This window comes from Esox lucius, chromosome 20 (assembly GCF_011004845.1).
Source record: "Esox lucius isolate fEsoLuc1 chromosome 20, fEsoLuc1.pri, whole genome shotgun sequence".
NCBI lineage: Eukaryota > Metazoa > Chordata > Actinopteri > Esociformes > Esocidae > Esox > Esox lucius.
In genome coordinates this window covers 34,793,206-34,808,840 of record NC_047588.1, presented here as the reverse complement: position 1 = coordinate 34,808,840, position 15,635 = coordinate 34,793,206, and the positions used below count along the sequence as shown (strand labels likewise).

General features: G+C 42.6%; 1 protein-coding gene across 3 annotated transcripts in view; it reads right to left on the bottom strand.

Annotated features, from left to right (window-relative positions):
* The window catches only part of dtnbp1a (dystrobrevin binding protein 1a), a 28,323-nt gene extending 19,572 nt beyond the window's left edge, over nt 1–8,751 (bottom strand). For all 3 annotated transcript variants that reach the window (XM_010864635.5, XM_010864636.5, XM_010864638.5), the window contains exons 1-6: nt 8,502–8,751; nt 7,807–7,860; nt 7,504–7,554; nt 7,241–7,301; nt 6,594–6,726; nt 4,437–4,569 (exon numbers count right to left, since the gene is read on the bottom strand). In XM_010864635.5, the coding sequence (XP_010862937.1) occupies nt 4,437–4,569; nt 6,594–6,726; nt 7,241–7,301; nt 7,504–7,554; nt 7,807–7,860; nt 8,502–8,557 (488 nt within the window). In that variant the 5' untranslated portion in view covers nt 8,558–8,751. The remainder of the gene's footprint in view (nt 1–4,436; nt 4,570–6,593; nt 6,727–7,240; nt 7,302–7,503; nt 7,555–7,806; nt 7,861–8,501) is intronic.
* Between the last annotated feature and the right edge of the window lie 6,884 nt (nt 8,752–15,635).

Sequence of the window (15,635 nt, the reverse complement as noted above, 5' to 3'; positions counted from 1 at the left end):
TACATCAGGACCGACCATCATAAATAACTGCACACATCCATCAACTCGCTACACCATGGTTTCCTGCGGTGGGCAGAGATTGGCCTCTTTCCACTTTCATTTCAAATGCGGCTCCCAGTTTGTGCTTAAGATCGATTGTAGAAACACAAGTCACCCTCTACCAGCCACAGCGCTGCCGGTAGAGGGATGTTGAACTACACCGTAAGCGATGAAAAACACTATACAAAACACCCTCAGACACCATATAAATCCCACAGGTTTTATAAATGTTGTTTCTCTGTGGTTTTGCCAGAGACGGAAAAACCTAATGAGGAGAAATCAATTGTGGTGCTCAAATTGTGTATAAAATGAAACGGTCGATTGTGATGGTTGACCAGACTATAATCCAGTGATTTAAAATCGTTTGACAGTTGACAAGTGAGCAGGTACCATGAATTACAACAGTGTGCTATTACATTAACTGGGATTTATCTACAACATATACTGCGTATCTTGGTGTTGTGTTGAGATGACTATGGGAAAAGTGTACCTCAGACAAAATCAAGTTTCTGTCAGTCAATATGAGGAAGCAGTCGAAGGTGTCTATTATTGACATTATTATTTTTATACCTTTATTTCAACAAGAGACACAGACTGTCCCAAGGTCTCTTTTGCAGCTGGGCCCTGCATATACATGTTTACACAGAGTTTAGGTACAATGATAAAAAACAAACACGGAAAAAAACACAGAACAGACAAAACAAGATGATCACAGTTAGCAGAAGACAAAATACAAAGCTTTAAACACAGGTGTAATTCCCATAGAGGCCTCAGGCTTTAGTGGACATTGGGCCAGGCAAGGGCAGTGGGGTCCCTTAGGTGTAACCCAGGGACGGGGTCTTTGCTGAAATCAACACTGATATTACAGCCAATAAGACGACCAGATTTTCTAAACAAAGGCAACGCCATCGTCTTCACACGGTGGAAACAGTGCACAGAGCTTACATGTACCTCCCACAAACAAGTGACCCCCCTGAAATACAGATCATGAAACTCTCAATGTTCACATACAAGTCATGTACAATCAGAGCATGCCGGACATACTACTCCGGAGGATTATGTACAACAGATACCGTTTTTTTTAAATAGTTGCACAATTTCTCCCACAAATATGAGCACTTTGCTATAACAAAGTGTACACTGTTCAGTGCATGGCGGTTGTATGCATACTTTACACCAGGGTGGGCTATGGGGTCTTCGCTGAAATCAATATCAATGCTACGTTAAAAGGTTTGAGTTTCAGCAAACAGAGAAAATCATTAGGGTTGCACGATATTGGAAATAACTGACATTGCGATGTTTTTCTGCAATATATATATATTGTGATGTGAAAAAACAGAGGATGTCTTCAGAAAGAGCTTTGGCTATCAACCTGACAGGCTGTCTCCTTCCCCAACCCCATCCTCTACAATAAAGATTTATGAAACTTACGAAACTTTTTATATTTCAGAACAGGTTGCTAGGTAATAATATGTAACAGTAATAGTGTAGCAATAGCAACAGTAGTAAAATAGAATGAGCAATTTGGCAAGATGCAGTCTGTGGCCAAAGCACTAGAATCTGGTCCACTTGTTCAGGGGCAGATTTGTGGTGCAGCCTTAAATGATCAAACAAATTGGGCGTGTTGCCTCATGTTGTGGCAAAAATTGCAAGGCACTCAAAAAAGTACCTGTTTTTGGTCAACATCATCCGGTCTGTAGATTAAATATTTCCATATAATTGACAATGCATTTTTTTTTTGCAACCAAATTCTCCATTTCGGCAATTTTTGTCTGTTCTTCGCTCATAATTTTGTCACACGCAAGCAGAGCCTGCATGTCGACCAGGTGCAGCAACGGCCAGGTGCAGCAATTATTATTATTAATAATTATTAATAATAATAATAATAATAATAATAATTATTATTATTATTATTATCATTATTATTATTATTATTATTATTAATTTTTAATAATAATTATTATGATTATTAAATATGTATTCAATAACCCATAAATCGGAGTAAATTACGTTACATCAGATAGATATATACAGATATACACTTACCTAAAGGATTATTAGGAACACCATACTAATACTGTGTTTGACCCCCTTTCGCCTTCAGAACTGCCTTAATTCTACGTGGCATTGATTCAACAAGGTGCTGAAAGCATTCTTTAGAAATTTGGCCCATATTGATAGGATAGCATCTTGCAGTTGATGGAGATTTGTGGGATGCACATCCAGGGCACGAAGCTCCCGTTCCACCACATCCCAAAGATGCTCTATTGGGTTGAGATCTGCTGACTGTGGGGGCCATTTCAGTACAGTGAACTCATTGTCATGTTCAAGAAACCCATTTGAAATGATTCGAGCTTTGTGACATGGTGCTGGAAGTAGCCATCAGAGGATGGGTACATGGTGGTCATAATGGGATGGACATGGTCAGAAACAATGCTCAGGTAGGCCGTGGCATTTAAACGATGCCCAATTGGCACTAAGGGGCCTAAATGTGCCAAGAAAACATCACACCATTACACCACCGCCTGCATAGTGGTAACAAGGCATGATGGATCCATGTTCTCATTCTGTTTATGCCAAATTCTGACTCTACTATCTGAATGTCTCAACAGAAATCGAGACTCATCAGACCAGGCAACATTCTTCCAGTCTTCCACTGTCCAATTTTGGTGAGCTCGTGCAAATTGTAGCCTCTTTTCCCTATTTGTAGAGGAGATGAGTGGTACCTGGTGGGGTCTTCTGCTGTTGTAGCCCATCCGCCTCAAGGTTGTGCGTGTTGTGGCTTCACAAATGCTTTGCTGCATACCTCGGTTGTAACGAGTGGTTATTTCAGTCAAAGTTGCTCTTCTATCAGTTTGAAACAGTCGGCCCATTCTCCTCTGACCTCTAGCATCAACAAGGCCTTTTCGCCCACAGGACTGCCGCATACTGGATGTTTTTCCCTTTGTAAACCCTAGAAATGGTTGTGCGTGAAAATCCCAGTAACTGAGCAGATTGCAAAATACTCAGACCGGCCCGTCTGGCACCAAAAACCATGCCACGCTCAAAATTGCTTAAATCACCTTTCCTTCCCATTCTGACATTCAGTTTGGAGTTCAGGAGATTGTCTTGACCAGGACCACACCCCTAAATGCATTGAAGCAACTGCCATGTGATTGGTTGATTAGATAATTGCATTAATGAGAAATTGAACAGGTGTTCCTAATAATCCTTTAGGTGAGTGTATATTGTATGAACTCTGTGTTTAAAATAATAATAATAATCATCATAAATAATAATAATCTGTTTATCTAATAAGACATAAATAAGAGGCAATTATCTTATATCAGACAGATATAATGCTAGTTTTCCATTAGAAAAAAAATGTATATTGTGGATTGATATATGTTTACCTTACTAAATGACACGTTCTGCGATGTGACCATTGCGGATGCGTACATGCTGCGATGCTGAAACGATATATCATGCAGCCCTAAAAAGCATGGAGCTGAAGAGAACTACGGGTGCACAATAAGGGTTTATAAATTAGGACCACGACCCGATGTAGTCGCAGACACAGCCCTTACTAGCCATAAGCTAGCCTGGACAGGAGCGTTTGCTAAAAATAACATACACATACAATGAAAAAACATTCTTTCTTCTAGACTAGGGGTCTTACTTCAGAGAGTGCTGATTTTCTGTTCTACCTCATCATTAATGGCACCCACCTGGTGCCCCAGTCTAAATATGTCCCCGATTAGAGGGTTGGAATGAAAAAACTGGCCTCAAAGTCCAGGGTTGGGTTCTACACAATGCCCAGTGCTTGAATAACCTGGATAAGAAGTTGGTATTGTGTACTGGCTTGTGATATTCCATGTCAAGACCATCTCCGGAAAGACAATGGCCCCTACACCGGCCTCCAAGTCTGTCACCCGGAGAACTATCTGAGAACGCTGTTCATCAACAACAGTCGACACCACAGCACCAAACTCATCACCAAGCCTGCACTCTGGGACTAGATCCCTCTGCAACAGGTACTGGGTCTTGAACTTTCTCATGGGCTGCTGTGTATCACATATCTCATAGTTATTCGATATTCATTGCACATATTCCTTTTGTTCCTTTCCCTAATCTTGTTCCCTGTGGCCTGGGGAGGTCCGGCGTTCAGAGCAGCTGCGCCTGGCGCAAATGCATGGCTGCGGAGTGGGTTCAAATCTGGCCTACTTCTCTTTCAGCAAAACATGTCCTCAACCCGTCTAATAAAGCATGACACATCTTTAATCTCTTTCTCCGAACCCCCCTCCCCCACGGCATTATTGGAACAGGCCCCATAACGTTGCATTTCACTGTAAGTACACTGCTGTCAACCAGTAATGTGAGACACATTAGCATTCAATTTGACCCAGACGATCACACACCTCTTTTTCTTCTTGTAACTCTCCAGCTGTAGGACCTGGTACTGTTTGAAGCGTTGTTGCTCACACTGACCACACAGGTTCTCCAGGTACATCAGTCGGCTCTCCATCTCCTCAAAGTCTGCCTCCAGCTGGGCTGCACGTGGCAGAGCAGGGAGACAACTAACCAGTCAGGGTGATGTGCAAGCTGTGCTTCACCAATGCATCTGCCCTGCCGTCTGCCGCCGAGACACTACCAGAGTGTGTATGTCATTTTAATGTGTGGGGAAAAGCCAGAGGCATCCTTTACCTGTTATTTAAAGATGCATTCTGGGACTTTTGGGTAACATGCTGTTCATACGTAGGTACGTGCATCATTTTAAGCAGAATCACTGATTTAGCCTTGAAATTCCAAGTTTGATAATGGGTGGTAATGATGGTTGGGGCACACATCGTCATATACTTGATAGACGACACCACATTTACAACCAGTGGTGAGAAATCACAGAATGCACCTTTATCCTACAGCTAACGTGACACCCCTACTGAAACATAAGCAAAGGCTGCCACCTGGTGGTTAGATAACACAGTAACCTGTTTGTACTTGGAACTCCAGCCCAATTCAGAGGACAATGGAAATGTGACCAGCCATCAGCTATGGGGGAAACATTCCACTGAAATTTTAAGATCCACTGAATTCTCTGCCACTTCTTTCTCTTTCCCAAACAATCTGGAATGTCACATGCGCTTGCTAGAATTTACATTGTGTGTATCTCATTGGTTAAAGCAGGAGACACTCATTCTAGAATGAAGTATTGACATTCCTCATGGTCCAAAACAAATATTTAGAAACAACATATTACCTAAAAGGACTGGACAATATCAACAAAAATCGGTATGGTGACAAGTGGACCCAATTACTTTGATAACGATATTCTGTTATCAAGGTACTTCTTAATGTTGATTACACTCATTTAGTTAGCAGAATGTCTTAACTGCATTGGAATATGGCACAACTATACTCTGTCTTTTTTACCCCAAAGTTATTGCGATAAATATTGTTAGAGGTAATTGGTTCCACTTATCGCGATACTGTTATTGTTGATATCGCCCTGCCCTATTACTTAACATGGATTAAAGCTAGCCTGACCTGTGATACATGTGTCATTGCAGCAGAGGGTTATACAAAATGATTTAAGAGTAGGGGAGCTGATATAACAGTACCAGTCAAACCTTTGGACCCAGCCACTCACTCAAGGGTATTACTTCAGTTTTACTATCTATTTTCGACACTGTAAAATAATAGTGAACACAAAAACAATGATATTATACATATGGAATCATGTAGTAACCAGAAAAGTGCTGAAGAAATCTACATCTATTTCATATTTTAGATTCTTCAAAGTAGCCAACCTTTGCCTTGACGACAGCTTTGCACACTCTTGGCCTTCTCTCAACCGAAACAGTGATTGGCAGGGCTGATATGTGCAGAATGGTGGTAATAGACATGGGAAAGCTAATGTGATTCCTCATCCTAAAGAGGCATTTGTTCCACTGACCACTGAGTTTAGTGATCACTTCATTTAAAGGGATAATCCCCTGGAGCTCTATTTACCTGTGTGTCTCTTAATATGGTATTAACATTTCAATTTGTGCCATCAAATTTGTGAATTTCCTCACACAACACATGAATTAATGGGGATTTCATAGCACGTTTCCAGCATCAGAAGCAGTCGTTGTTTCACATTAAAAAGATCAGCTACCTCACAAACTCTCGAAACTGTAAAAACTAGTACTGCCCCTGCTTTTGATCTGGTTCTGTTGAGGAAGGCCAACAATAGCTACCCAGCGTGATCAAGCAATCGGCAAAACACAAAAGCCACAATAATTGCTTTGATACGTGACCATTCATCAGACAGCAGGTTCAATCAACCAATGGGATCATTTGTTAAACTCTTCCAGCACAAACTACTGTGGTGCTTAATTATGTCTGAAACATCTCCAATCAGTAGTAATTATGAAGGCCACAATTTCATGGTGGATTATCACTTGAAGCATTGGCTGCAGAGTTTCCACCATTGTAAAATCCACATGAGAAAGATCAAATACATAATTCAAGAGAAGAGAGTGGACAATGAGGACCCAGGCGTGGTGGATAGAACACCAAGACTGTACACTCACCGATGCGATTGGTGCACGTTTCCAGGTCGGTTAGGAAACCAGGGATCTGCTGCAGCTGTTCTTCTAGTTCCTGCACTGCTGCCCTTCTCTTTTCCCAGTGGGCAGTGAGCATCACCACTTCCCCATCCACCACCTGGGAGAGAGACACCAACAAAGAGGGAGACACCGACAAAGAGAGAGAGTGAAAGACAGACACAGAGGGTGAAAGACAGAGAAAGACAAAGAGTGTTTGAAACATAGAGAGGGAGAGACAAAGACATAGAGAGGGAGAGACAAAGACATAGAGAGGGAGAGACAAAGACATAGAGAGGGAGAGACAAAGACATAGAGAGGGAGAGACAAAGACATAGAGAGGGAGAGACAAAGACAGAGAGGGAGAGACAAAGACAGAGAGGGAGAGACAAAGACAGAGAGGGAGAGACAAAGACAGAGAGGGAGAGACAAAGACATAGAGAGGGAGAGACAAAGACAGAGAGGGAGAGACAAAGACATAGAGAGGGAGAGAGAATAAAAGGGAATCAGAATTAGATCATGGACATGTTGGGTACATCGGTTGGATGACACCTCTGTCTATACTGTATATTGCCATTCTCGGTTAGACAATTTATTAAATTAGTCCAATAGATCAAGCTGCAACATGAACATACCTCTGCAATTTTCGCACAGTCTTTAGCCTTTCTGTGGAGAGTCACCCAGTTGTCTTCATACCTTCAAAGCACACAAGGAACCAGTGTAAAAAATACAGAATTTCTGCCATTATGCTACACGTATTTTGAACAACTGCCTCAAGGACCTAGCACCAAATGAGCCCTAATGTCCTATATTGTGCGGCATATTTGTCCAGAACCCCACAAGGCAGCATGAAGGAAATTGGGTGCCAGTTGGAATGCATGCAGAGTGCAATACCTACCTACTGAGCAGTTCAACTCCAGCAGAGAATTGAGGCAGATGTTCATCATGTCTGTGGACAACCAAGAATTATGTCACAAAAAGGAAAAGGGGAATTAAGAAGATGACGATTAAGAAAGAGGGATGTCAATTGGCTGATTTGTCTTGCAATCTCGGGCCTGTATTAATAAAAGCGTCTTAAAGTAGGAGTACTGATTTAAGATCTGGCCCTCCCTGAGCTTCATTAATTGTGGGGGGCAATGCAGATATTAGAACAGCCTCATCCTCTGAGATGCTTCACGGATACAGGCCCTGTTCACTTTACCTCTGCTTCTTCTTAACTTTGGCCTCCTTTGATTTATCACTCAGGGTCTTGATCCTGAGGTGAAATTAGAAGTTATAAACATGTAAACATGTAACAGCCTATGGGAGATCAATCATTCATTATTAGGGTCGTTATAGTTAATTCCCAAATGGCACCATATTACCTATTTTGAACTATATTCAAAGCAGAGCCCAAAGGAAGGAATAGCGTGCCAGTATTATTGTTTGAGAATGTTTCTGCTTTAAACCTCCAAGCAGGCTCCAAGCCAGAATGTCCGGTCTCACTCACACCTCCATCACATGCTGGTCAGCTGAATGTAATAATGCTTGCAGTACAATTTACTTTGGCTATCTAGCGAAATATCTCCATGTCAATCATCTTTGGCATCTTCATCTAAATTACGATTCGTTGGTTTTACTTTACTCATAGCGATGTTGACCTTTCAGTGATTTAGTTTTATCTGGAAAGGAAGTTCCGCAAAACTTATTGTTGTGTTTTTGTCCCACACAGACTTTTTCAGCTAACTAGCTAGCCGTTTCCTCATAAACGTTAGGGCAAAAATGATATTCTGTGGCTAACACTTCGGATTGCAGTAGTTAGTTAATTCAGCAATACCAGTACAGGAATGAAGAGAATGGATCAGAATTAAGCATGATAAAATTAAGATATTCTATTCAGATTTTTTTTTTACAAACCCCGTTGTGAAATCTTGCTGTACCGTCTGCAACCTCTCTTTGAAATTCTCAAACATCTCTTCCTGGTTTCTTTCAAGCAGCAATTTTAACGAAGTTTGTTTATCAGTTAGTTTCTTTGTGAATATTCCTCGATTGCCATATCTAGCTATGATTCAATGCTCATATTTTGAGCAGCTATGACAAGCTACGTCGCATAGCTGCTCTGCGCTCCTCTGTTTTTACCAGGATATGTCAACTAGCATTCGGCTAACAGCAGGATATTAGGCTGGGAGCACTAAGATTTGTTTTCAAAATAAAGGTCATTGAATGCATGACAATGTGTTTTTTTTTTTTAAGATGGTGAATTGTAGTCGAAAGCAAAAGCATAATGATAAGAAACAAATATATATATATAGTATATATGTATCTTTTTAAAGTATACTTTAAAAAGATACATATATATTAGAAAAACAATATTAGAACAGACTTTAAACAGACAATGTACTGACCGGATTGTAACCTATATTGCTTTATAACAAAATAACTAGAATTACTCACTAGGGTGTGCAGAATCAATATTAAGTGTCAATACATGGGGGAAAAATGGGCAGTGTTGCTAGCAAAACTTTCTTAGCCACCCACTCCATTGGGTCCAGTGCATGACTCTATGCCTGAATTTGACATGCCTTATAACAAAACAACTAGACAGTGTGAAGTGGAATATGGCACTGAGGGGATCAAATAGTTATTTCACTCATTAAAATGCAAATACATTTATAACATTTTTGACATGCGTTTTTCTGGATTCTTTTGTTTTTATTCTGTCTCTCACTGTTCAAAAAAACCTACCATTAAAATTATAGACTGATCATATCTTTGCCTGTGGTCAAACGTACAAAATCAGCAGGGGATGAAATATTTTTTCCCTCACTGTACATGTCACACAGAAAATAGGGAGATGTGGAACCACATGGGTGCAACACAGTGGGATTTTAGGTATGGCCTCTGAATGACTTTTTTCCGCACATTTAAAATGTTGTGTTCCATCTAACCCACCATTTTCATCTAATTCGCAATACCATCAGTTAAAACGCAATACATTCTAGCTCAGACTTGATATTGGCCAGATGTAAGAAATAGTTTGTTTCAGTGTGTTCAGTATGTTGGATTATTGAGAATAGAGAGCATTGCTGGTATTAGTTTTTTGGTATGTGGAAGGAGAGAAACAGGAGAAGGCTGATTGTTGAGAGTTACTCGAGTGGTAATTGTTTCATTGGGACTTTTGGTGATGTTGTCCAGGGTTGGTTAGTCAAGAAAAGGTATCTGATATGAAAAGGACATTTAATTTTGTGAAGTGATTGTTTAATTGATACATGGTGCTGTGATTCGTCGTAAATAAGTAATAGTGTTAAACTAAGCTAAATCATGGGAACGTATAATAGTAATAGTAGAAGTCATAAAACAGTTAATAGATTGTGGAAGACTGAGCCCTATAACTTTGTAATGGAAAAACATAAACCATATCAAATAAACAAATGTTAAATATGAAATAGAAATACTATATTTTGTGTATCTCAGTACGATACTAACATTCAGGAAGGCCCTGGTCAATCTTTCACAAACGTTTGGTGATATTTGGTGACATCTTATTAAAATCTGTGAATATTGAAAATGTGATTATGACATTAATCCAATTTGGTCTCATCTAGAAAGAAAGTAATATACCCTAAATAGTTTTAGGAATTAGCTATCTTCAAAATTGAATATTCTGGGAAAAATAAACGTGGGATGTAAAATATTAGTAAAAAGGGATGTTTCGCCATCTTTGGACAGTAGATATAACCAACCGTGCTTAGTTACGCACATGACGTCTACCTCCGCCCACATCATGTTTGGACATGGCCGAACTCGATAGCTGCAATATTTTCCAATAACACTTGTTCCCACTTGCTCTACTAATTTCCAGGTTTAGTTTAACTCATAATGTAACTGATGAATGTGATGTTTAAAGTAGGCCTATGTAACAATTATGTATTTCGTTTGTGTCATCCTTCCCTTCCCTATTAATTGGGGCTTCATGAACACTGATGAATCTGAGAGGAGTAAGAGAGATCTGCGTCTTGTGAGCAACATTAAAGAAACACTTCTGGGTCACGAAAATCTGGAATTTTTCAAAATAAAAGAGACCAACGAATTACTTAAAAACGGAGATAAATGTAGTTTATTAATTGTTTGAGAACATGTACCTCTCAAAACATTGACAACAATTCAAAAATGATCTTATTTAAGAGTAATTTCGATAAAAAGTGGGTGTTAGTGGGTGTTAAAATACGTTCCAAGTGTAAAATTCAGACAATGCCAATGACAGAATATGGAATACATATTGCCTCATAACTAATAAACTATTGAATATTCCACAGAGAAAGCAGTGTAGGAAATGTCCAGGAGAATGTGTAGAGTAAGACAAACCTGTCAAATCATGGGGAACATTGTGCTACATCTAGCAACACTATATTTCCACACCCTCTTTTTCCACAATGTAACTCAATGGATATGAAATACATATTGGCCTATAAAATTATTCTACCCACTCTCCTGAACATTTCCTATAGTACATTTTTACAATATACACTAAGCAAAGTGTTTAAATCGATACATTTAATATGATTAAAATCGCGTTTTACCGCGGACTTCTACTTTGAAGGCAAAATCCGAAATCCGGAAGTCTTATTGTTGCTACGGAATCTCTAATGTTGCCAGCATGACGCTAATGTAAGAGAGCTATGACTACGAGTTGTTTCGTGTTTGCGCCTCGTCTTCTCTTTTCCTTCCTCTTCTTTTTCCCCTCCTCTGTCTACTCCGTAGGTATGACACTGGTTAGGAGAAAAGTCTCCAGCTCCATCTGGTGGAACTGTATGACTTGTCTGTCCAAACGTTATCTTAGTTTGCACCCCTTCTTTGGAATTCTCCAGCGACTATTTCTACAACCTCCCTGCTTCGTTCTCGACCGTTCCGCGATGAAGACTTCTCAACATTCATTCACCTCATACATTCCTAGTCATACATGTGTCTAGACTGTATTGAAAACCTTTCCTATCTTGATCAGAGATGCTAATATTGTTAGGGGGCCAAGCAACGAAGTTGCTGGAACCCTTTTATGTTTGTACGTTTTATTATTATTAGGGGACCAAGTACCGTAGGTACGGTACCATATTGTTTTTGTTGGTTTTATTGTTATTTTAGGGGACCAAGTACCGTAGGTACGGTGCATGCGGTTTGGTGTGAATGACCTCTGAACCTCTGATCTTTAAAAGTTATATAAGGAAAGTTGATATCTCAAACAATATGGCCGAAATCAGCGAATGAAATTGAGCTGGGTGCATCTATGACTTTAGACGTCCATTAAACCCAAATGGAACATCAAACAGCTACGAAACGAATCATACTCGTAAATGTGTCTGCTAGGAATGGACAGGAAAACTCCCATACAGAATTACCGCTTGGTGGCGCTATAAACATAACCGATGTTTCCCATGATTTTGCTGTTGATAAAAACACACTTAAACGACATTTCCTCTGAAACAGCTGAATGGATTTGGATGACAATTGGTGTAAAGGACGACTGGACCATTGTCTTTAAAAGTTATATTATTGTAAATGTTTCTGGTGGATTTTCAAAATATGCATCTGTGTGCTATTTCGGGTATTATAGATCACTACCCGATGAGACTATTCAGTCTGCCAGCTGGCCCTGTGGTGTAGCTCCCAGCATCCCGGTCCTTCAATATTGTGACCCCAGTTTGATTCCCTTCTCAGATATTCTATATCTCATGAATGCTTTTCCACCCCTTTCCACAATACATATCTGAAATACCATGATTTTCATTTATTTGCGAGAATAATTGTATTACGTGACCCTTTTATGCTATTATTGTTTTCCAAAGAAAGGAACCAGCCATGGAGTGATTGGAGTCATTGATTTCGTTATACGTAGGATGTATAGCTATTAGCTAGCCATCTATAATAACCTTTGTACAACAGTACACTTTAGTTCCGTTGCAAACGTTTTGTTGCCTCTCCTTCGATTGGACATCCTGACTACTAGCGGCATTGGGCATTTTTAAATAGCAAAACATTTCTCTAGTGAGAGCATGCAGTGAGATGCTTCCTGTGCCCCGCTTGGCCCCCTGAGACGCTGCTCGCAGCTTTCATTTCTTTTACTCCTATTATTCCCCTGATACAGAATTTACATACTTTTTTCCTAGATGTTTGTTTCGTGGTTTAGCCCTTGACCAAATTCATATAATATTTACGAATTGGCCATAACATCTTATTGGCTTTACAACCAGGCCAAATGATTATTCTACAATACTGTAATGCCTTCAATCTACCAACCTGGTGCAATTTATGTTGTTCTGACATTTTTCCACTATCATTAATGATTTCAAACAATTAGAGGACTACGTTTCGTAAATCCCATATTATTGGTCACTGATCTTTGGTTTTTGGTAGTTTACGATATGTCATCAAATCTTTTATTTAGAACTCACTTTCCTTGAATTTTGCTTCTTATTGTTTATCTTCAGTTGTCAATGCTTCTGTTTCTGAAACAGTGTTCGTGCATTTCCTCTGAGTAATCTTACTTTCATGTGAATGCTTACTATATACAGGTGCTGGTCATATAATTAGAAAATCATCAAAAAGTAGATTTATGTGTGACGACTACGACCTCTGCTGGTTCACCTCCCCCTGCAGCGGGCGGGCCCCGGCGGTCGACGTCACCGGCTTTCTGACACCACCGTCTCATCATGCATTTCACCTGTGTCTCGTTTAGTGCACCTGTTCATCATCGCTGTTTCCCCCGGTATATATGTTCCCTCTGCTCCCCCTGTCTTTGTGTGTGATTGTTCTCTGCCACTGTGTTTATGTATGCGTTTATGTAAGACGCTCATGCAGTTTATTTTGTTCTATTCTTATATAAAACCTTCATCCGCCACGCCTTCTCCGGTTCCTCCTTGCTTCCTCAACCTCAGCCGTGACAGAATCACACACCTTTCAAGAAGAACAGCAAGGATATGGAGCCCGAAGGAGCTACAGGCGAGGTCGGTGTTGCGGAGGCGGTCAAGGTGCATTCAACAATGCTGGCCAGCCTAGGCGCCGCGATGGACAATGTTCTGAAAGCGGTGCAGCGCCTAGAGCTGAGCCAGCAGCACCCCGCAACACCGGCCGTCTCTCCGCCGGCCCCAGCCTCGCCACCAGCCATGGGGCCGTTGCATCTCCCTTTGCCTAGGGATTACAACGGGGCGGCGGACCGCTGCCAGGGATTCCTATTGCAACTGGACATCGCGCTCCTGGCGATGCACCCTGCGCCGACCGAGGCACAGAAGATCACCTCGCTCGTCTCCTGCCTTTCCGGGAAAGCCCTGGAGTGGGCCACCGCCGTCTGGAACACCGAGCAGCCCACCCAGGGCAGCTACGCCGAGTTCACCCGCCGCTTCCGAGCCGTGTTTGACCACCTGCACGAAGGAAGAGAGGCGGGTGAACGGCTGTTCCACCTTCGGCAGGGGACGAGGTCGGCGCAGGAGTTCGCACTGGAGTTCCGGACCCTGGCAGCGGGATCGGGGTGGAACGAACGGGCTCTGATCGACCACTACCGCTGTAGCCTTCGCGAGGACGTCCGGAGGGAGCTAGCTTGTCGAGACGTGTCCCTCTCCCTCGATCAGCTGGTTGACATGTCCATCCGTCTCGACAACCTGCTGGCTGCCCGAGGACGTCCCGGAAGAGGCCCGTCCGTTCCACCCTATCAACCATACCAACCCGACACCGCCGTCCCCATGGAATTGGGAGCGGCTGCACTGCCGGGCAGACGTCGGGGAGGACAGGTGCGGAGTGCCTCCAGGGGGCAACGAGGCCGTCTTACTGCACCACACCGCACCTCCCTCCCTGAGTCAAGAGGCGACAGGCAGGGCACTTCCGCATCACCCCAGGTAGCACATGCACATTCGCCACTAACCTCTTCCCTCTCTATGTGCACTGTCCCTGTTAGGTTCCCCGGATTTTCGCTGCTTGCCCGGTGTAAGGCGCTGGTAGACTCAGGCGCAGCCGGGAATTTCATGGATAGGTCTTTTGCCCTACGGTCACACATACCCCTCCAGGCCCTCGACACCCCCCTGCCCGTGAGAGCTCTAGACAGCCGGCCACTAGGGTCAGGGCTGGTCACTAGTTGCACTGTTCCTCTCCTCCTTGTTACCGACAACCGACACAGTGAAACCATTTCATTTCACGTGATCGACTCACCCACGTTCCCCGTCGTTTTAGGTTTCCCCTGGTTGTCCCTACATGACCCTGTCATCTCTTGGTCTAGTCGACGTCTGTCGGGGTGGTCGCGGAAGTGTCAGGGTAGGTGTTTGGGTGTTTCCGTTGGCTCGACCTCGGTGGAGAGTCCAGACAGTGCGCCTGCCGTGCCCATTCCCCCCGAATACAGGGACTTGGCTACGGTTTTCTCCAAGGCCAAGGCTGCTGTGTTGCCACCACACCGGCTGGGGGATTGTGCGATAGACCTCATTGATGGAGCCGCACTCCCGAAGGGTCACGTGTATCCACTGTCCCGCACCGAAACGGAGACTATGAACGCCTACGTTGCGGAAGCGTTGGAACAGGGATACATTAGGCCCTCCAAGTCACAGGTCTCCTCGAGTTTCTTTTTTGTGAAAAAGAAGGACGGTGGTTTGCGCCCGTGCATCGATTACCGGGCGCTGAACAAGATCACCATTCCGTTCCGCTACCCTCTCCCTTTGATCTCTGCGGAGGTGGAGAGGATGCACGGGGCCCGCTTTTTCACTAAATTAGACCTCAGGAGTGCCTATAACCTGGTGCGTATCCGGGAAGGAGACGAGTGGAAAACTGCTTTTAGTACCACGTCTGGCCATTACGAGTATTTAGTGATGCCGTACGGGTTGATGAATGCTCCTTCAGTCTTCCAGTCCTTCGTAAACGACGTATTCCGGGACTTGTTGTGCGAGGGAGTGGTAGTGTATATTGATGACATCTTGATATTCACTGCCACCCGCGCTAAACATGTCTCGTTAGTGCGCAGAGTGCTGACTCGACTGCTGGAGCATGACCTGTACGTGAAAGCCGAGAAGTGTCTGTTTT